Here is a 22,332-nt window from a genome sequence, read left to right on the forward strand (position 1 = left end):
ACACAGCACAGGTACACCCACCAACGGACATAGTAACAATAATCGACCCCCCAATGGAAACCAAAGGGCACATATCATATATACAGAGACTAATCAGTGGGAATAGGGGCCAGGTGTGCGTGATGAAAGTTCTGGAGGGATCCGTGACAGTTCCATTAAGTTCTCTTCCACTAAAAATCTTCCATGACGACATTGTGTTCTCATTGGTTGAGAGGTAGGGGTTTCTTTGACCATGCAGTACTCTACCAGACAGAGCTCTACTCTCATGGCTCTCTCTTTCTCTCTCTTTCTCTCTCTCTCTCTCTAGCTATTCTCCACTCCAAGGCTCGCTCTCTCTCTCTCTCTCTCCCGTCTCCACTCCTCCACAGCTGTCTCTCAATTCAATTAATATCAATTCAATTTAAGGGCTTTATTGGCATGGGAAACATATGTTAACATTGCCAAAGCAAGTGAACTAGATAATAAACAAAAGTGAAATAAACTATAAACATTTAGAGTAAACATTACATTCATAGAAGTTCCAAAAGAATAAAGACAGTTCAAATGTCATATTATGTCTATATACGGTGTTGGAATGACATGCAAATAGTTCTAGTTCAAAAGGGAAAATAAATAAACATACATATGGGTTGTATTTACAATGGTGTTTGTACTTCAGTGGTTGCCCCTTTCTTGTGGCAACAGGTCACAAATCTTGCATACTGTGATATTTCACCCAGTAGATATGGGAGTTTATTCAAATTGGGTTTGTTTTCGAATTCTTTGCGGATCTGTGTAATCTGAGGGGAATATGTGTCTCTATGGTCATACATTTGGCAGGAGGTTAGGAAGTGCAGCTCAGTTTCCACCTCATTTTGTCGGCAGTGTGCATATAGCCTGTTTTCTCTTGAGAGCCAGGTCTGCCTAAGGCGGCCTTTCTCAATAGCAAGGCTATGATCACTGAGTCTGTACATAGTCAACATTTTCCTCAAGTTTGGGTCAGTCACAGTGGTCAGGTATTCTGCCACTGTGTACTCTCTGTTTAGGGCCAAGTAGCATTCTAGTTTGCTCAGATTTTTTGTTAACTTTCCAATGTGTCAAGTAATTATCTTTTTGTTTTCTCATGATTTGGTTGGGTCTAATTGTGTTGCTGTCCTGGGGCTCTGTGAGGTCTGTTTGTGTGTGTTTGTGAACAGAGCCCCAGGACGAGCTTGCTTAGGGGACTCTTCTCCAGGTTCATCTCTCTGTAGGTGATGGCTTTGTTATGGAAGGTTTGGGAATTGCTTCCTTTTAGGCGGTTGTAGAATTTAACGGCTCTTTTCTTGATTTTGATAATTAGTGGGTATCGGCCTAATTCTGCTCTGCATGCATTATTTGGTGTTTTACGTTGTACACAGAGGATATTTTTTGCAGGATTCTGCATGCAGAGTCTCAATTTGGTGTTTGTCCCATTTTGTGAATTCTTGGTTGGTGAGAGGACCCCAGATCTCACATCCATAAAAGGCAATGGGTTCTAAAATTGATTCAAGTATTTTTAGCCAGATCCTAATTGGTATGTCGAATTTTATGTTCCTTTTGATGGCATAGAAGTCCTTCTTGCCTTGTCTCTCAGCTCGTTCACAGCTTTGTGGAAGTTACCTGTGGTGCTGATGTTTAGGCCAAGGTATGTATGTTTTTTGTGTGCTCTAGGGTAATGGTGGTGGTGGTTCCTTTTTTGGAACACCATTATTTTTGTCTTACTGAGATTTACTGTCAGGGCCCAGGTCTGACAGAATCTGTGTAGAAGATCTAGGTGCTGCTGTAGGCCCTCCTTAGTTGGTGACCGAAGCACCAGATCATCAGCAAACAGTAGACATTTGACTTCAGATTCTAGTAGGGTGAGGCCGGGTGCTGCAGACTGTTCTAGTGCCCTCGCCAATTCATTGATATATATGTTAAAGAGGGTGTGGCTTAAGCTGCATCCCTGTCTCACCCCACGGCCCTGTGGAAAGTAATGTGTGTTTATTTTGCAAATTTTAACCACACACTTGTTGTTTGTGTACATGGATTTTATAATGTCGTATGTTCCCCCCCCCCCCCCCCCCTCCAACACCACTTTCCATCAATATGCCAAATTGAGTCAAAGACTGTTTTGAAATCAACAAAGCATGAGAAGACTTTCCCTTTGTTTTGGTTTGTTTGTTTGTCAATTAGGGTGTGCTGGGTGAACACATGGTCTGTCGTATGGTAATTTGGTAAAAAGCCAATTTGACATCTGTACATTGTTTTCACTGAGGAAATGTAGGAGTCTGCTGTTAATGATAAGGCAGAGGATTTCCCCAAGGTTGCTGTTTCTCTCTCTCCCTCTAGTCTCCACAGTCAGAAAACAGCACAGGAGGTTATTCAAGCTGCCTGGCATCAGCCCTTCCCCTGAGTGGGAGAGAGAAAGAACAGAGAGAAACACAAACATTAGCTAAACATTCACAGCAGACTAAATGTCCTTATTTTTCTGTTTAATGACTGATTCAAAGTCTGCTTGTATAATCACAAGTTGTCACTGACTTTGACAGTGGAAAGAAAAACTTTTTTTGTCATGAATAAAAGACTAAACAATAGGTAGAAACATTGATACAAGCTTTGGCAAACTAGAATAAAGCGTTCTGCTAAAAGATGAATAAGCAGATGAGACTGACAGAATATTTGCCCCCCACTCTTAGATAATACACTCTCTGCACAATTGATTACCTGGTGATTGTTGCACATGATTGTTATTCATAGCATGACCTGGCTCTCTGGTGCGTTTGCATTAACAAGTAAATGTAATTTAATCTGAGACAGCCTGTTTTGGCCCGAGGGGATTCATAAATCACAGGACTGTTTCTAAAGCAAGGTTTCAGTTGGACAGAGCTGTCAAAATCAATCTGCAACAACACAGTGGATTTACACTCAGCTGTGGTATTAGTATGTGTGTCGTGTATGTGTGTGTTGTGTGTGTGTGACTCATAGACTACACATTATTGCAGTTCCACTCTACCAGTCCTACATATGACCAGCACACTCTATCTAATACAATGCCTGTCTTACTTTTATTTCCATGTCGATTTAAAGACTCTTCTCTCCTCATCTCTTTGATAGCCATCAGCTAGCTGGTGGTTTCCACCGGCTGTCAGACAAATTATATAATTTGCATTGAATTGCTACACTTAGCATACATTCGCTTCTCAATGGACAGAAAAATAAAGAAAAGGCATCGTTCAAGCTTCCTACAGATGTAGGATCTAATTTGATCACTGTTTTGTTAATGATAATTTTCTTGCACAGCAGGAAGTGTAGTGTTTTCAAGGCTTCTAAAGTTTGTAATTTCTACTTAAAAATGTTAGACTTGATTTGCCCTAAAATGTATTAGCCCCTACAGAAAAATCCCATTAATTATAATCCACATAATAATTCACATTTCCTGATGCTGCAGGATTATTTTCCTGCTGTAGCAAACTGTCACTATTTTGTTCCCTTCCCAAACAAACCCATCAGCAGAGATCCTAACAAAAAAAGCAGCAGAAATAGACAGATAATCATCTATTAATAGTTTGATGTCTGTCCTACTGTGTTGCCAGTGGGACCAGAAGAAAGGCTTTTAGGCTACTGACTGCTGGTTCCTCTGGTAGACTATTGATTTTTATCATCCACCAGATCAGACCAAGATGGACCTCTCTCTCTCTCTCTCTCTCTGGAGGTATGGAGGATTAGGGGAGCTGTCTGTACGGCTGGAGAGGAGGGGTTGGTTGTACAGTTGTAATGTGGTGCTGGAGGGTGTATTGTATTGCACTGTGTTCTTGTGTACTGTGTAATGTGATTGTGTGGAGGTTGCGGTGGCATGCAGTGCGCTTTCCCTTGGGGTGGGGGTGGGGGTTCTGGTGGTTTTAGTGTAATGAGGATGTCTCATTTAAGTAAGACCAAAAGTCAAAAGTCTCTCTCTACCTCTCTCTTTCTGTTTCTCTCTCCAGACTCATTACGCCAGATCAGAGCTGCCGTATTGTTTCGCCAGCTGCCCAAAGACCACACAAAAAGTGATGTTTTGAAAGTGACCTGACAAAAAGAACAAACAGGGCACTCAAGAACATTACCCTGTTTGTCAGTTAATTTGTCCATATACATCTATTTCTGACATTTCCCATGTCCCCATGCAGGATTGGTGGGGCGGTCCCCATCGTGTTCCCCTACTTTGCGGAGTTCCTTGCGAGGGAGAAGAGAGGAGAGCACCTGAGCTGGCTCTGCATGTTCTGGATGATAGGAGGGATCTATGCCTCGGCAATGGCCTGGCTCATCATACCACACTATGGTGAGTGACTGACAGCCCTGTCACGCTGCAGGATTATTTGTGCCACACCTAGGTCACCAATCATAGAGATTGATATCAGCAGCCTAGGCCTGAACCCTCAACCCGTATCCAGGGATTACCCGTGTTTACTGTCTGTCTGTCTGCTACTGTCTACTGTCTGTCTGTCTGCTACTGTCTAATGTCTGTCTGCTACTGTCTGTCTGTCTGCTACTGTCTACTGTCTGCCTGCTACTGTCTGTCTGCTACTGTCTACTGTCTGTCTGTCTGCTACTGTCTACTGTATTGTCTGTCTGTCTGTCTGCTACTGTCTGTCTGTCTAATACTGTCTATTGTCTGTCTGTCTGCTACTGTCTACTGTCCATCTGTCTGCTACTATCTACTGTCTGTCTGTCTGCTACTGTCTGCTGTCTGTATGTCTGCTATTGTCGTCTGTCTGTCTGCTACTGTCTACTGTCTGTCTGTCTGCTACTGTCTACTGTCTGTCTCTCTGTCTGCTACTGCCTAATGTCTGTCTGTCTGCTACTGCCTGATGTTTGTCTGTCTGCTACTGTCTGCTGTCTGTATGTCTGCTATTGTCTACTGTCTGTCTGTCTGTCTGCTACTGTCTACTGTCTGTCTCTCTGTCTGCTACTGTCTACTGTCTGTCTGTCTCTCTGTCTGCTACTGCCTAATGTCTGTCTGTCTGCTACTGTCTACTGTCTGTCTGTCTGCTACTATCTACTGTCTGTCTGTCTGCTACTGTCTACTGTCTGTCTGTCTCTCTGTCTGCTACTGTCTACTGTCTGTCTGTCTGCTACTGTCTACTGCTTGTCTGATACTGTCTGTTTGATACTGTCTGTCTGTCTGTCTGTCTGTCTGTCTGTCTGTCTGTCTGTCTGTCTGTCTGTCTGCTACAGTCTACTGTCTGTCTACTACTGTCTACTGTATGTCTGCTACTGTCTACTGTCTGTCTGTCTGCTACTCTCTGCTGTTTGTCTGATACTGTATGTCTGTCTGTCTGTCTGTCTGCTACAGTCTACTGTCTGTCTGCTACAATCTACTGTCTGTCTGCTACAATCTACTTTATGTCTGCTACTCTCCACTCTGTCTGTCTGTCTGCTACTATCTACTGTCTGTCTGTCTGCTACTATCTACTGTCTGTCTGTCTGCTACTGTCTGCTGTCTGTATGTCTGCTACTGTCTACTGTCTGTCTGTCTGCTACTGTCTACTGTTTGTCTGATACTGTCTGTTTGATACTGTCTGTCTGTCTGTCTGTGTGTCTGTCTGTCTGTCTGTCTGTCTGCTACAGTCTACTGTCTGTCTACTGTCTGCTACTCTCTGCTGTTTGTCTGATACTGTATGTCTGTCTGTCTGCTACAGTCTACTGTCTGTCTGCTACAATTTACTGTCTGTCTGCTACAATCTACTTTCTGTCTGCTACTCTCTACTCTGTCTGTCTGTCTGCTACTGTCTACTGTCTTGTCTGTCTGTCTGTCTGTCTGCCTGCTATTGTCTATTGTCTGTCTGTCTGCTGCTGTCTACTGTCTGCTACTGTCTACTGTCTGTCTGTTGCTGTCTACTGTCTGGCTGCTACTGTCTACTGTCTGTCTATCTGCTACTGTCTACTGTCTGTCTGCTACTGTCTGTCTGCTACTGTCTACTGTCTGTCTGTCTGTCTGCTACTGTATGCTGTCTGTCTGTTTGTCTGTCTGTCTGCTACTATCTGTCTGTCTGTCTGCTACTGTCTGTTTGTCAGCTACTGTCTGTCTACTACTGTCTACTGTCTGTCTGTTTGTCTGTCTGTCTGCTACTGTCTGTCTGTTTGTCTGTCTGTCTGCTACTGTCTGCCTACTACTGTCTACTGTCTGTCTGTTTGTCTGTCTGTCTACTACTGTCTACTGTCTGTCTGTCTGCTACTGTCTACTGTCTGCTACTGTCTAATGGCTGTCTGTTGCTGTCTACTGTCTGTCTGCTACTGTCTGTTTGCTACTGTCTACTGTCTGTCTGCTACTGTCTGTCCGCTACTGTCTACTGTGTGTCTGTCTGCTACTGTCTACTGTCTTGTATGTCTGTCTGTCTGCCTGCTATTGTCTATTGACTGTCTGTCTGCTATTGTCTGCTACTGTCTACTGTCTGTCTGTTGCTGTCTACTGTCTGTCTGCTACTGTCTACTGTCTGTCTGTCTGCTACTGCCTACTGTCTGTCTGTTTGTCTGTCTGTCTGCTACTGTCTGTTTGTCAGCTACTGTTTGTCTACTACTGTCTGCTGCCTGTCTGTTTGTCTGTCTGTCTGCTACTGTCTACTGTCTGTCTGTTTGTCTGTCTGTCTACTACTGTCTACTGTCTGTCTGTCTGCTACTGTCAGTCAACTGTCTGTCTGTTTGTCTGTCTGTCTGTCTGCTACTGTCTGTCTGTCTGCTATTGTCTGTCTGTCTACTACTGTCTACTGTCTGTCTGTTTGTCTGTCTGTCTACTACTGTCTACTGTCTGTCTGTCTGCTACTGTCAGTCAACTGTCTGTCTGTTTGTCTGTCTGTCTGTCTGCTACTGTCTACTGTCTGTCTGTTTGTCTGTCTGTCTGCTACTGTCTGTCTGTTTGCTATTGTCTACTGTCTACTGTATGTCTGTCTGCTACTGTCTACTGTCTGTCTGTTTGTCTGTCTGTCTGCTACTGTCTGTTTGTCAACTACTGTCTGTCTACTACTGTCTACTGTCTGTCTGTTTGTCTGTCTGTCTGTCTGCTACTGTCTACTGTATGTATGTTTGTCTGTATGTCTGCTACTGTCTGTCTGTCTGCTACTGTCTGTCTGCAACTGTCTACTGTCTGTCTGCTACTGTCTGTCCGCTACTGTCCACTGTCTGTCTGTCTGCTACTGTCTACTGTTTGTCTGTCTGCTACTGTCGTCTGTCTGCCTGTCTGCTACTGTCTACTGTCTTGTCTGTCTGACTGTCTACCTGCTATTGTCTATTATCTGTCTCTCTGCTACTGTCTACTGTCTGCTACTGTCTGTCTGTTGCTGTCTACTGTTGGTCTGTCTGCTACTGTTTGTCTGCTACTGTTTACTGTCTGTCTGCTACTGTATGCTGTCTGTCTGTTTGTCTGTCTGTCTGCTACTGTCTGTCTGCTACTGTCTGTCTGTCTGTCTACTACTGTCTACTGTCTGTTTGTTTGTCTGTCTGTCTACTACTGTCTACTGTCTGTCTGTCTGCTACTGTCGACTGTCTGCTACTGTCTACTGTCTGTCTGTTGCTGTCTACTGTCTGACTGTCTGCTACTGTCTTTTGTCTGTCTGTCTGCTACTGTCTACTGTCTGTCTGTCTGCCTGCTATTGTCTATTGTCTGTCTGTCTGCTACTGTCTACTGTCTGCTACTGTCTACTGTCTGTCTGCTGTCTACTGTCTGTCTGCTACTGTCTGTCTGTCTGCTACTGTCTGTCTGCTACTGTCTGTCTGTCTGCTACTGTCTACTGTCTGTTTGTCCGCTACTGTCTACTGTCTGTCTGTTTGTCTGTCTGCCTGCTATTGTCTATTGACTGTCTTTCTGCTACTGTCTACTGTCTGCTACTGTGTACTGTCTGTCTGTTGCTGTCTACTGTCTGTCTGTTGCTGTCTACTGTCTGTCTGCTACTGTCTACTGTCTGTCTGTCTGTCTGTCTGTCTGTCTGCTACTTTATGCTGTCTGTTTGTTTGTCTGTCTGTCTGCTACTGTCTGTCTGCTACTGTCTACTGTCTGTCTGTCTGTCTGTCTGTCTGTCTGTCTGTCTGTCTGTCTGTCTGTCTGTCTGCCTGCTATTGTCTATTGACTGTCTTTCTGCTACTGTCTACTGTCTGCTACTGTGTACTGTCTGTCTGTTGCTGTCTACTGTCTGTCTGTCTGCTACTGTCTGTCTGTTTGCTATTGTCTACTGTCTACTGTATGTCTGTCTGCTACTGTCTGTCTGTCTGTCTGCTACTGTCTGTTTGTCAGCTACTGTCTGTCTACTACTGTCTACTGTCTGATTGTTTGTCTGTCTGTCTGCTACTGTCTACTGTCTGTCTGTTTGTCTGTTTGTCTGTCTGTCTGCTACTGTCTGTCTGTCTGCTACTGTCTGTCTGTCTACTACTGTCTACTGTCTGTCTGTTTGTCTGTCTGTCTACTGCTGTCTACTGTCTGTCTGTCTGCTACTGTCAACTGTCTGTCTGTTTGTCTGTCTGTCTGTCTGCTACTGTCTGTTTGCTACTGTCTACCGTCTGTCTGTCTGTCTGATGCTGTCTACTGTCTGTCTGTTTGTCTGTCTGTCTGCTACTGTCTGTCTGTCTGCTACTGTCTGTCTGTTTGTCTGTCTGTCTGCTACTGTCTGTCTGTCTGCTATTGTCTACTGTCTGTCTGCTACTGTCTTCTGTCTGTCTGCTACTGTCTACTGTCTGTCTGTTTGTCTGTCTGTCTGTCTGTCTGTCTGTCTGATGCTGTCTACTGTCTGTTTGTCTGTCTATCTGCTACTGTCTGTCTGTCTGCTACTGTCTACTGTCTGTCTGTTTGTCTGTCTGCCTGCTACTGTCTGTCTGTCTGCTATTGTCTACTGTCTGTCTGCTACTGTCTTCTGTCTGTCTGCTACTGTCTACTGTATGTCTGTCTGCTACTGTCTACTGTCTGTTTGTCTGTCTGTCTGTCTGCTACTGTCTACTGTCTGTCTGTTTGTCTGTCTGTCTGCTACTGTCTGTCTGTTTGCTATTGTCTACTGTCTACTGTATGTCTGTCTGCTACTGTCTACTGTCTGTCTGTCTGTCTGCTACTGTCTGTTTGTCAGCTACTGTCTGTCTACTACTGTCTACTGTCTGTCTGTTTGTCTGTCTGTCTGCTACTGTCTACTGTCTGTCTGTTTGTCTGTTTGTCTGTCTGTCTGCTACTGTCTGTCTGTCTGCTACTGTCTGTCTGTCTACTACTGTCTACTGTCTGTCTGTTTGTCTGTCTGTCTACTGCTGTCTACTGTCTGTCTGTCTGCTACTGTCAACTGTCTGTCTGTTTGTCTGTCTGTCTGTCTGCTACTGTCTGTTTGCTACTGTCTACCGTCTGTCTGTCTGTCTGATGCTGTCTACTGTCTGTCTGTTTGTCTGTCTGTCTGCTACTGTCTGTCTGTCTGCTACTGTCTACTGTCTGTCTGTTTGTCTGTCTGTCTGCTACTGTCTGTCTGTCTGCTATTGTCTACTGTCTGTCTGCTACTGTCTTCTGTCTGTCTGCTACTGTCTACTGTCTGTCTGTTTGTCTGTCTGTCTGTCTGATGCTGTCTACTGTCTGTTTGTCTGTCTATCTGCTACTGTCTGTCTGTCTGCTACTGTCTACTGTCTGTCTGTTTGTCTGTCTGCCTGCTACTGTCTGTCTGTCTGCTATTGTCTACTGTCTGTCTGCTACTGTCTTCTGTCTGTCTGCTACTGTCTACTGTATGTCTGTCTGCTACTGTCTACTGTCTGTCTGTTTGTCTGTCTGTCTGCTACTGTCTGTTTATCAGCTACTGTCTGTCTACTACTGTCTGCTGTCTGTCTGTTTGTCTGTCTGTCTGCTACTGTCTACTGTCTGTATGTTTGTCTGTCTGTCTGCTACTGTCTACTGTCTGTATGTTTGTCTGTCTGTCTGCTACTGTCTGTCTTTCTACTACTGTCTGTCTGTTTGTCTGTCTGTCTGTCTGTCTGTCTGTCTGCTACTGTCAACTGTCTGTCTGTCTGCTACTGTCTGTCTGCTACTGTCTACTGTCTGTCTGTTTGTCTGCTACTGTCTACTGTCTGTCTTCTACTGTCTCTCCGCTACTGTCTACTCTCTGTCTGTCTGCTACTGTCTACTGTCTGTCTGTCTGCTACTGTCTACTGTCTGTCTGCTACTGTCTTCTGTCTGTCTGTCTGTCTGTCTGTCTGCTACTGTATGCTGTCTGTCTGTTTGTCTGTCTGTCTGCTACTGTCTGTCTGTCTGTCTGTCTGTCTGCCTGCTACTGTCTGTCTGTCTTCTACTGTCTGTCTGTTTGTCTGTCTGTCTGCTACTGTCTGTTTGTCAGCTACTGTCTGTCTACTACTCTCTACTGTCTGTCTGTTTGTCTGTCTGTTTGCTACTGTCGTCTGTCTGTTTGTCTGTCTGTCTACTACTGTCTGTCTGTCTGCTACTGTCTACTGTCTGTATGTTTGTCTGTCTGTCTCCTACTGTCTGTCTGTCTGTCTGTCTGTCTGTCTGTCTGTCTGTCTGATGCTGGATACTGTCTGTTTGTCTGTCTGTCTGCTACTGTCTACTGTCTGCTACTGTCTACTGTCTGTCTGCTGTCTACTGTCTGTCTGCTACTGTCTGTCTGTCTGCTACTGTCTGTCTGCTACTGTCTACTGTCTGTCTGTCTGCTACTGTCTACTGTCTGCTACTGTCTACTGTCTGTCTGCTGTCTACTGTCTGTCTGCTACTGTCTGTCTGTCTGCTACTGTCTGTCTGCTACTGTCTACTGTCTGTCTGTCTGCTACTGTCTACTGTCTGTTTGTCCGCTACTGTCTACTGTCTGTCTGTTTGTCTGTCTGCCTGCTATTGTCTATTGACTGTCTTTCTGCTACTGTCTACTGTCTGCTACTGTGTACTGTCTGTCTGTTGCTGTCTACTGTCTGTCTGTTGCTGTCTACTGTCTGTCTGCTACTGTCTACTGTCTGTCTGTCTGCTACTGTCTGTCTGCTACTGTCTGTCTGTCTGTCTGTCTGTCTGTCTGTCTGTCTGTCTGTCTACTGTATGCTGTCTGTTTGTTTGTCTGTCTGTCTGCTACTGTCTGTCTGCTACTGTCTACTGTCTGTCTGTCTGTCTGTCTGTCTGTCTGTCTGTCTGTCTGTCTGTCTGCTACTGTATGCTGTCTGTTTGTTTGTCTGTCTGTCTGCTACTGTCTGTTTGTCAGCTACTGTCTGTCTACTACTGTCTACTGTCTGTCTGTTTGTCTGTCTGTCTGCTACTGTCTACTGTCTGTCTGTTTGTCTGTTTGTCTGTCTGTCTGCTACTGTCTGTCTGTCTGCTACTGTCTGTCTGCCTACTACTGTCTACTGTCTGTCTGTTTGTCTGTCTGTCTACTGCTGTCTACTGTCTGTCTGTCTGCTACTGTCAACTGTCTGTCTGTTTGTCTGTCTGTCTGTCTGCTACTGTCTGTTTGCTACTGTCTACCGTCTGTCTGTCTGTCTGATGCTGTCTACTGTCTGTCTGTTTGTCTGTCTGTCTGCTACTGTCTGTCTGTCTGCTACTGTCTACTGTCTGTCTGTTTGTCTGTCTGTCTGCTACTGTCTGTCTGTCTGCTATTGTCTACTGTCTGTCTGCTACTGTCTTCTGTCTGTCTGCTACTGTCTACTGTCTGTCTGTTTGTCTGTCTGTCTGTCTGCTGTCTACTGTCTGTCTGTCTGTCTATCTGCTACTGTCTGTCTGTCTGCTACTGTCTACTGTCTGTCTGTTTGTCTGTCTGCCTGCTACTGTCTGTCTGTCTGCTATTGTCTACTGTCTGTCTGCTACTGTCTGTATGTCTGTCTGCTACTGTCTACTGTATGTCTGTCTGCTACTGTCTACTGTCTGTCTGTTTGTCTGTCTGTCTGCTACTGTCTGTTTATCAGCTACTGTCTGTCTACTACTGTCTGCTGTCTGTCTGTTTGTCTGTCTGTCTGCTACTGTCTACTGTCTGTATGTTTGTCTGTCTGTCTGCTACTGTCTACTGTCTGTATGTTTGTCTGTCTGTCTGCTACTGTCTGTCTTTCTACTACTGTCTGTCTGTTTGTCTGTCTGTCTGTCTGTCTGCTACTGTCAACTGTCTGTGTCTGCTACTGTCTGTCTGCTACTGTCTACTGTCTGTCTGTTTGTCTGCTACTGTCTACTGTCTGTCTTCTACTGTCTCTCCGCTACTGTCTACTCTCTGTCTGTCTGCTACTGTCTACTGTCTGTCTGTCTGCTACTGTCTACTGTCTGTCTGCTACTGTCTTCTGTCTGTCTGTCTGTCTGTCTGTCTGTCTGTCTGTCTGTCTGTCTGTCTGCTACTGTATGCTGTCTGTCTGTTTGTCTGTCTGTCTGCTACTGTCTGTCTGTCTGTCTGTCTGCCTGCTACTGTCTGTCTGTCTACTACTGTCTACTGTCTGTCTGTTTGTCTGTTTGTCTGTCTGCTACTGTCTGTTTGTCAGCTACTGTCTGTCTACTACTCTCTACTGTCTGTCTGTTTGTCTGTCTGTTTGCTACTGTTGTCTGTCTGTTTGTCTGTCTGTCTACTACTATCTGTCTGTCTGCTACTGTCTACTGTCTGTATGTTTGTCTGTCTGTCTCCTACTGTCTGTCTGTCTGTCTGTCTGTCTGTCTGTCTGTCTGTCTGTCTGTCTGTCTGTCTGTCTGTCTGATGCTGGATACTGTCTGTTTGTCTGTCTATCTGCTACTGTCTGTCTGTCTGCTACTGTCTACTGTCTGTCTGTTTGTCTGTCTGCCTGCTACTGTCTGTCTGTCTGCTATTGTCTACTGTCTGTCTGCTACTGTCTTCTGTCTGTCTGCTACTGTCTACTGTATGTCTGTCTGCTACTGTCTACTGTCTGTCTGTTTGTCTGTCTGTCTGTCTGCTACTGTCTGTTTATCAGCTACTGTCTGTCTACTACTGTCTGTTGTCTGTCTGTTTGTCTGTCTGCTACTGTCTACTGTCTACTGTCTGTATGTTTGTCTGTCTGTCTGCTACTGTCTACTGTCTGTATGTTTGTCTGTCTGTCTGCTACTGTCTGTCTTTCTACTACTGTCTGTCTGTTTGTCTGTCTGTCTGTCTGTCTGCTACTGTCAACTGTCTGTCTGTCTGCTACTGTCTGTCTGCTACTGTCTACTGTCTGTCTGTTTGTCTGCTACTGTCTACTGTCTGTCTGTCTGCTACTGTCTGTCTGTCTGTCTGCTACTGTCTACTCTCTGTCTGTTTGTCTGTCTGTCTGCTACTGTCTACTGTCTGGCTGCTACTGTCTACTGTCTGTCTGTCTGTCTGTTTGTCTGTCTGTCTGTTTGTCTGTCTGTCTGCTGCTGTCTAGTCTACTGTCTGTCTGTCTGCTCAGGGTTTTGTTGCTATCATCCTGATCATCAGGCATAATCACGTTTACCCCTGTAGCCCTGTATGCCCAACGGACCAATGTCTGAACAGGGACAATATGTGTGTAGTCTGTGCGGGCAGGTGTTTAATTATCAGTAAAGTAATTGATTTTCCATAAAAGACAGTTGAGTGCAGAAGATATAAAAGCACTCATCATAAAACACAAGGCATATCTTCACACACGTCTGTGCGAGAACTTGTGTAACAGGTTCTCGCACAGAGGGCTCTTCATTGACTGCTGCTGGCCAGAGGCTGAAGGATTCCTCCTCTTCCTGGAAAGCCTCAGTGTGTGTGTCTGTCTGTCTGAGTGTGTGTGTTCGAAGGAATTAAGTTAAGAGGCGGGTCGTAAATGTTTTGTGTAAAAAATGTGTAATGTTTTATGTGTGAAGTGCGTGTGTATATTGCTGTGTGTGGTTACTGTATATTGTACACTCCTATTTGTGTGTACCCATGCATTTGTGTAAACACCCATGTGTGTTTGTGAGTGTTTTATGCCTCTGTGTGTGTATGTGTAGGTGTTAATGTCATGGGCATTGTGCTGTGACCAAGGACACTGCAGGTGTGTGTGATTGAAGTGTGACACTGCCTTGTTCTACGTAGCGCAGCTGTATAAATCTAGGTGTGTGTCAATCAGTCAGCCATACCCTCCAGTCCATTATAGCTGTAATCTCCCTAATGAGATTTGTACTGGTGGAGTCTAACACAGCCCCATGGGCACCACATACACACAAACACCGCAACAACCCCCAACAGACATGATTTGGTTTACAATACTGTGACATCACATGAACTCCCCCTCACACCTCTGACATCTCCCTGGCTTTCTCCCTCTGCCCCAGGGGCTATCCTGAAGACCACCCACACCCTGACTCTAAACAGACCAACTGTCTGGATGTGTGTCTTTATTCAGATGCTGCTGTGTATGTAGGCCTATATATACAGAGGAGAGAGAGAGAGAGAGTTAGCTCTTCCGTTGCTATCCTCAGAGATTGATGTATCAGTTAGTCTCACTAAATGCTTCCAATAAGAATTGAACAACACACTTTGTCTCTCTCTCCCCCTCTATTTCTCTCTCTTACTTTTTCTTGCTCGCTCATTTCCTTCACCATGTGGTGTTCTTCAGTCTCTAGATTCTCATTACCATCATCACGCTGCATCTCATGTGGAAAATAGAAGTGTGTTTTTGGATAATTCCTCATATGAGAGACTATAATGAAATGGGTTGATTATTTAAAGGTACTTGGAGGCACTTTAAGATTTCAGGCCTTCATACTTTTACTTTTATACAAAAAAACGCATAATATTAGACATGGAATATGTATTGTTGTGCTCATTTCTCTTTTTTCTGATTGGTGGTTGTGTGTGTGCAGGATGGAGTTTCAGTATGGGCTCCGCCTACCAGTTCCACAGTTGGAGAGTGTTTGTGGTGGTGTGTGCTCTACCCTGTGTGTGTGCTGTCGTAGCACTCACCTTCATGCCCGAGAGCCCACGATTCCTCCTAGAGGTAAGGAGTGTGTGTGTGTGTGTCTGCATACCGCCCCAACAGATTCACAGATGACACAATCTCAATTGCACTTCACACTGCCGTCTCCCACCTGGACAAGAGGGGAAGTAACTATGTGAGAATGCTGTTCATAGACTACAGCTCCTCGTTCAACAACATAGTCCCCTGCAAGCTCATCACCCAGCTGGAGACTCTGGGACTGAATCCCTCCCCCTGCAACTGGATCCTGGACTTTCTGATGGGACAGCCCCTATAGACTTAGAAGTGTGGTGCCAGGACAACAACAAGAAGCTGATCATGGACCACAGGAGAAAGAGGGGAGAGCACGACCCCATCCACATCGACAGGACTTTTTGGAGCGGGTCGAGAGCTTCACGTTCCTTGGCATCCACATCACTTAACATGGTCCACAAACCCCCACACAGTCATGAAGAGATCACAAAGCGCTACAGAGGGTTGTGTGGACAGACCAGTACATCACTGGGGCCAAGATCCCTGCCATCCAGGACCTCTATATCAGGTGGTGTCAGAGGAAGCCCCGAAAAATCACCAGTCTCCAGCCACCCAAGCCATAGACTGTTCACTCTGCTACCGCCCTGCAAACGGTACCGGAGCATCGGCTCTCGGACCAACAGGCTTCGAGACAGCTTCTACCCCAAGCCATAAGACTGCTAAATCAAATCAAACTTTATTTGTCACATGCGCAAGTGTAGACCTTACTATGAAATGCATACTTACAAGCCCTTAACCAACAGTGCAGCTCAAGAAGAGTTAAGAAAATATTTAACAAATAAACTGAAGTAAAAAATAATAAAAAGTAACACAATAAAATAACAATAATGAGGCTATATACAGGGGGTACCGGTACCAGGTTAATGTGCGCGGGTACAGGTTAGTCGAGGTAATTTGTACATGTAGGTAGGGATGAAGTGACTATGCATAGATAATAAACAGTGAGTAGCAGCAGTGTACAAAATAAATGGAGAGGGGGTGTCAATGTAAATAGTTATGTGGCCATTTGATTAATTGTTCAGCAGTCTTATGGCTTGGGGGTAGAAGCTGTTAAGGAGCCTTTTGATCCTAGACTTGGCGCTCCAGTACCACTTGCCGTGCGGTAGCAGAGAGACACGTCTATGACATGCGTGACTGGAGTCTCTGACAATTTTTTGGGCCTTCCACTGACAACTCCTAGTATATGGGTCCTGATTGGCAGGAAGCTTGGCCCCAGTGATGTACTGGGCTGTACGCACTACTCTCTGTAGCGCCTTAAAGTCCGAAGCAGAGCAGTTGCCATACCAGGCGGTGATGCAACCGGTCAGGATGCTCTCGATGATGCAGCTGTGGAACATTTTGAGGATCTGGGGACCCATGCCAAATCTTTCAAGTCTCCTGAGGGGGAAAGGTGTTGTCGTGCTCTCTTCACAACTGTCTTGGTGTGTTTGGACCATGATAGTTTGTTGGTGAAGTGGACACCAAGGAACTTGAAACTCTCGACCCGCTCCACTACAGCCCCATAAATGTTCATGGGGTTCTGTTCGGCCCGCCTTTTTCTATAGTCCACGATAAACTCTTTTGTCTTGCTCGCATTGAGGGAGAGGTTGTTGTCATGGCACCACACTGCCAGGTTTCTGACTTCCTCCCAATAGGCTCTCATCGTTGTCGTTGATAAGGCCTTTCGCTGTTGTGTCGTCAGCAAACTTTATGATGGTGTTGGAGTTGTGTTTGGCCACGCAGTCGTGGGTGAACAGGCAGTACAGGAGGGGACTAAGTACGCACCCCTGAGGGGCCCGAGTGTTGAGGATCAGCGTGGCAGACGTGTTGTTGCCTACCCTTACCACCTGGGGGTGGCCCGTCAGGAAGTCCAGGATCCAGTTGCAGAGGGAGGTGTTTAGTCCCAGGGTCCTTAGCTTCGTGATGAGCTTCGTGGGCACTATGGTGTTGAAGGCTGAGCTGTAGTCAATGAACAGCACTCTCACATAGGTGTTCCTTTTGTCCAGGTGGGAAAGGGCAGTGTGGATTGCGATTGAGATTGCGTCATCTGTGGATCTGTTGGATCTATGTGAATTGGAGTGGGTCTAGGGTGTCCGGGAGGATGCTGTTGATGTGAGCCATGACCTGCCTTTCAAAGCACTTCATGGCTACCGATGTGAGTGCTACGGGGCGGCAATCATTTAGGCAGGTTACCTTTGCTTCCTTTGGCACAGGGACTATGGTGGTCTGCGTGAAACATGTAGGTATTACAGGGAGAGGTTGAAAATGTCAGTGAAGACACTTGCCAGGTGGTCCGCGCATGCTTTGTGTACACGTCCTGGTAATCTGTCTGGCCCCGTGGCTTTGTGAATGTTGACCTGTTTAAAGGTCTTACTCACATCGGCTACCGAGAGCATTGTCGTCCAGAACAACTTGTCCTCTCGTGCATGCTTCAGTTTTGCTTGCCTCTGTTAGGTTCATATTTTTCAGAATAAATAACTCACGGACACTAGAGAAGCTTTAACCAAGTTTAATTCTTCCCAAAGGTTCTGTACAGCTGTATTCAGACACTCCAACATTTGTCCCACTCAGATATATATATCCCACTTAAAACACTCCCCCTTCTCTACAATCCTTACATCTTATGGTTTAACATGAAAAGAGTAACAAGATACCAAACCCTTATTACTCCCTTCAGGTGACCTGTCCTCACCTCCTGACCTCAACCCCTCCTTCACCTCATCCACAGATGTCCATCTGTCTTTCCTGTATCAACACGGTGCTCTTCTCCCGTCCCCCAACACATTCCAACACATTCCACAGCTATCTGTCTTTCTACAGAGGCCCCGTCTCTTTCTCCTTTGATTATATGCTTCTTTCCTATAATTGATTTAATATCTCAATGTTCAAAATGTCGAATCCAACACCGCGAATCGAGCATAACAGGCATTTAGCAGGTCTGGTAGGCTCGTGTCACTGGGCAGCTCGCGTCTGGGTTCCCCTTTGTAGTCCGTAATAGTTTTCAAGTCCTGCCACATCCGACGAGCGTCAGAGCCTGGTGTAGGATTCAATCTTAATCTTGTATTGATGCTTTGCTTGTTTGATGGTTCGTCTGAGGGCATAGCGGGATTTCTTATAAGTGTCCGGATTAGTGTCCCGCTCCTTGAAAGCGGCATCTCTAGCCTTTAGCTCGATGATGTTCCCTGTAATTCATGGCTTCTGGTTGGGATATGTACATACGGTCACTGTGGGGACGACGTCGTCGATGCACTTATTTATGAAGCCGATGACTGAGGTGGTATACTCCTCAATGCCATTGGATGAATCCCGGAACATATTCCAGTCTGTGCTAGAAAAACAGTCCTGTAGCGTAGCATTCGCATCATCTGACCTCTTACGTATTGAGCGAGTCACTGGTACATCCTGCTTTAGTTTTTGCTTGTAAGCAGGAATCAGGAGGATAGAATTATGGTCAGATTTGCCAAATGGAGGACGGGGGAGAGCTTTGTATGCATCACTATGTGTGGAGTAAAGGTGGTCTAGAGTTTTTTTTCCTCTGGCTGCACATGTGACATAGCCATAAGACTGCTAAATAGTTAATTAATGGTTACCTGGACTATCTGCATTGACCCTATATTGCACTGAATCTATACACACACACACAGGACTATATATACACACTATGTACACAGTCACTCACACACACTACACAAAACCCACTCACATTATTATACACTACGTACTGTACTTACACACACACATAACACACACACATGCATAATGACACCACACAAACACACATACATACATATACACATACTTAAACACACACGCACCTATAGACACTAGGTCCAGGTGATTTGGCATAAAAATCATATCTGGATTTTTTCAAACTTAATAGCCGATTCACAATATATATCTCAATTTTTTTAATGTTCTCTCTAAATAAGCTTTTCTTTACAATTAAAGGTCAAAAGCACAGCATTTCAAACAGTCAGCAATAATCTAATGAATTCAGGGCTTGTGTAATTATACCTAGGCTGAATATAAGTCTTCCACAACCATAAGACCCACTAATAATTTAATGATTTTATCAACATAGTTTAACCTGCTTTTTTTTGTTGCAATAATCACTGATCTGGCTTTCAAAACTGTCTATGAATATGCCCTTTTGTTTACAAATGTAACCAGAACCATGCGTCATGCACTGTCACGTTCGTCGTATGAGTGAGACCAAGGCGCAGCGTGGTATGCGTACATTCTCTTTTAATGAATGAAACACTGAACAAAAACAACAAAATCAACGAACGAAACGTGAAGCTATACAAATAGTGCAGACAGGCAACTAAATACAGACAAGATCCCACAAACACAAAAGGGAAATGGCTGCCTAAATATGATCCCTAATCAGAGACAACGATAAACAGCTGCCTCTGATTGGGAACCATATCAGGCCACTATAGACATACAAATACACCTAGATAACCCACCCAAGTCCATCACGCCCCAACCAACACAGATAAAACAGCTTACTATGTTCAGGGCGTGACATACACATTCACTAATAATGTAGCAGGCATTATAGAAAATGAACACAGGTCTTATAAACAATCTCCCAAGTACAAGCCCACCTGCTATAGTGAGTAGCCAGCTAGTCTTTGTATTTAGTTTATCCAACTTGGATGTATTTGCTAGCTAACAAGGTAGAAAAGTTTGTTATGAACACAACATTCTGTCTGTCTCCAACTATTTGAACAGCTTGCTAGCCTGTCCACTTTGTTCACATGTTGAAATAAAGTAGCCTACCTTATTTGCTCAAAATAAACACAAGTTGCAAATTCCTTATATAATAGTTTTTATGCTCATTGCACATTTATAAAACACAGACTAGACAACTAGCAGTACAGAAACGGAACATTCATTTTCCAGAATCAATGTATTCATTGTATTCATTGATGCTCGCGTTTTAGTAGGGTCTGTCTTCACTCAATTTGAGGAGTTGAAACATAAAAAGGGTATCCTCTCTTAGAGTAAAATAATGTCTAAATGTGTTTCATAAACAGTACACACACTTTTACACTCATCATATGCTGCTGCTATTCTGTTCTTTATTTTACTCTTATTATTATCTATCCTGATGCGTAGTCACTTTACCCTGCATTCATGTACATACAGTATCTACCTCAAATACCTTGTACCCCTGCACATTGATCTGGTACTGGTACTCACTGTACTGTATCTCCATTCTTTATTCCTCTTGTGTTACTATTTTTTAAATGTTTTATTATTATTTTTAAACTCTGCATCGTTGGGAAGGGCTCGTAAGCAAGCATTTCACAGTAAAGTCTACACCTGTTGTATTCGCAGCATGTGACAAATACAATTTGATTTGTGTGTGTAACCCTTCTCTCTGTGTTTAGATGGGTAAACATGACGAGGCATGGATGGTGCTGAAACAGATCCATGACACCAACATGAGGGCCCGTGGAGAACCAGAGAAAGTCTTCACCGTGAGTATACAGTACCTCTCTCTTTGTCACTCTCTCGCTCTCTTTCATCCTCTCTCTTTTCCTATTTTTCTTTCTTTCTTTCGCTCTCTCCTTCACACACACACACACACACACACACACACACACACACACACACACACACACACACACACACACACACACACACACACACACACACACACACACACACACACACACACACACACACACACACACACACACACACACACACACACACACACACACACACACACACACACATAGTGTATTGACTCTGAGTCTCCCCCTGTAGGTGAACAGAATAAAGCTCCCTAAGCATCTGGATGAATTGGTAGAGATGCAGTCAGACTCATCCAACCCTGTTGGCAAAGTCCTCTTCAGGATCAGGACTGAACTCAGAGGGGTATGACTGTGGGTGTTAGTGATGGGTTGCAACAAAAAATATTATATGAAATCATTATGAATAATGACTTTTTTAGGTATTTATCCATCTCTCTCTCTCTCTCTCTCTTTCTCTTTCTCTAGATCTGGTTAACATTCATGAGCTGTTTCAACTACCCAGTGAAAGACAACACCATCAAACTGGCCTTCGTGTGGTTCACACTGTCTTTTGGGTAAGCAGTACCTATCCCAGTTATCAGTTTCTCCTGAGTCTGTGTGTTCATAATGAAGTAACTGACTCTAAGGTAGAGCCCGTGTCTCTCAAATAGCGCTATGATGATGAATGCTAACACGCTAACTGGTAAAGAGACCACCCATCTAAATAAAGCACCATTAGGAACATCAATGCTAAATCCCAATACTTTTGGAATGTATCCACAACATAACAAATCACACAACACAGCTAGAGTCAGATCCCTGGAATGTTAGCTACTCTACAGTATTCAGACCCCTTGACTTTTTCCACATTTTGTTACGTTACAACCTTATTCTAAAATGGATTCAATTAATATTTTTCCTTATCAATCTACACACAATACCCCATAATGACAAAGCAAAAACAGGTTTTTAGAAATTGTTGCAAATGTATTAAAAATAAAAAACGGACTTACATAAGTATTCAGACCCTTTGCTATGAGACTTGAAATTGAGATCAGGTGAATCCTGTTTCCATTGATCATCCTTGAGATGTTTCTACAACTTGATTGGAGTCCACCCGTGATAAATTCAGTTGATTGGACATGATTTGGAAAAGCACACACCTGTCTATATAAGGTCCCCCAGTTAACAGTGCATGTCAGATTCTCTGGTCTGATAAAACCAAGATTGAACTCTTTGGCCTGAATGCCAAGCGTCACGTCTGGAGGAAACCTGGCACCATCCCTACGGTGAAGCATGGTGGTGGCAGCATCATGCTGTGGAGATGTTTTTCACCGGCAGGGACTGGGAGACTAGTCAGGATTGAGGGAAAGATGAACAGAGTAAAGTGCAGAGAGATCCTTGATGAAAACTGTTCCAGAGCGCTCAAGACCTCAAACTTGGGCAAAGACAGTGCAGGAGTGGCTTCGGGACAAGTCTCTGAATGTCCTTGAGTGGCCCAGCCAGAGCACAGACTTGAACCCAATCTAACATCTCTGGAGAGACCTGAAAATAGCTGTGCAGCGACACTTCCCATCCATCTTGACAGAGCTTGAGAGGATCTGCAGAGAAGAATGGGAGAAACTCCCCAAATATAGATGTGCCAAGCTTGTAGCGTCATACCAAAGGAGACTCAAGGCTGTAATCGCTGCCAACGGTGCTTCAACAAAGTACTGAGTAAAGGGTCTGAATACTTATTTAAATGTGATATTTCAGTTTTTTTCTTGATAAATTTGCTACAATTTCTGCAAACCTTTTTTGCTTTGTCATTATGGGTATTGTGTGTAGATTGAAGATTGGAAAAAACTATGTAATACATTTTAGAATAAGGCTGTAATGTAACAAAATGAGGAAAAAGTCAAGGGGTCTGAAAACTTTCCGAATGCACTGTATATCCTAACTAGAGAATGTTAAGAATATTATT

The 22,332-nt window shown here is 44.4% G+C and overlaps 1 protein-coding gene across 2 annotated transcripts in view; it reads left to right on the forward strand.

Moving 5' to 3' along the window:
• Positions 1 to 22,332, forward strand: part of LOC139544097 (synaptic vesicle glycoprotein 2C-like) — a 60,006-nt gene that overhangs the window by 27,145 nt on the left and 10,529 nt on the right. For both annotated transcript variants that reach the window (XM_071350860.1, XM_071350861.1), the window contains 5 exons: positions 4,146 to 4,297; positions 14,717 to 14,850; positions 20,241 to 20,330; positions 20,623 to 20,733; positions 20,856 to 20,944. In XM_071350860.1, coding sequence (XP_071206961.1) covers positions 4,146 to 4,297; positions 14,717 to 14,850; positions 20,241 to 20,330; positions 20,623 to 20,733; positions 20,856 to 20,944 — 576 coding nt within the window. The remainder of the gene's footprint in view (positions 1 to 4,145; positions 4,298 to 14,716; positions 14,851 to 20,240; positions 20,331 to 20,622; positions 20,734 to 20,855; positions 20,945 to 22,332) is intronic.

Source organism: Salvelinus alpinus, chromosome 18 (genome assembly GCF_045679555.1).
Source record: "Salvelinus alpinus chromosome 18, SLU_Salpinus.1, whole genome shotgun sequence".
Classification (NCBI taxonomy): Eukaryota; Metazoa; Chordata; class Actinopteri; order Salmoniformes; family Salmonidae; genus Salvelinus; species Salvelinus alpinus.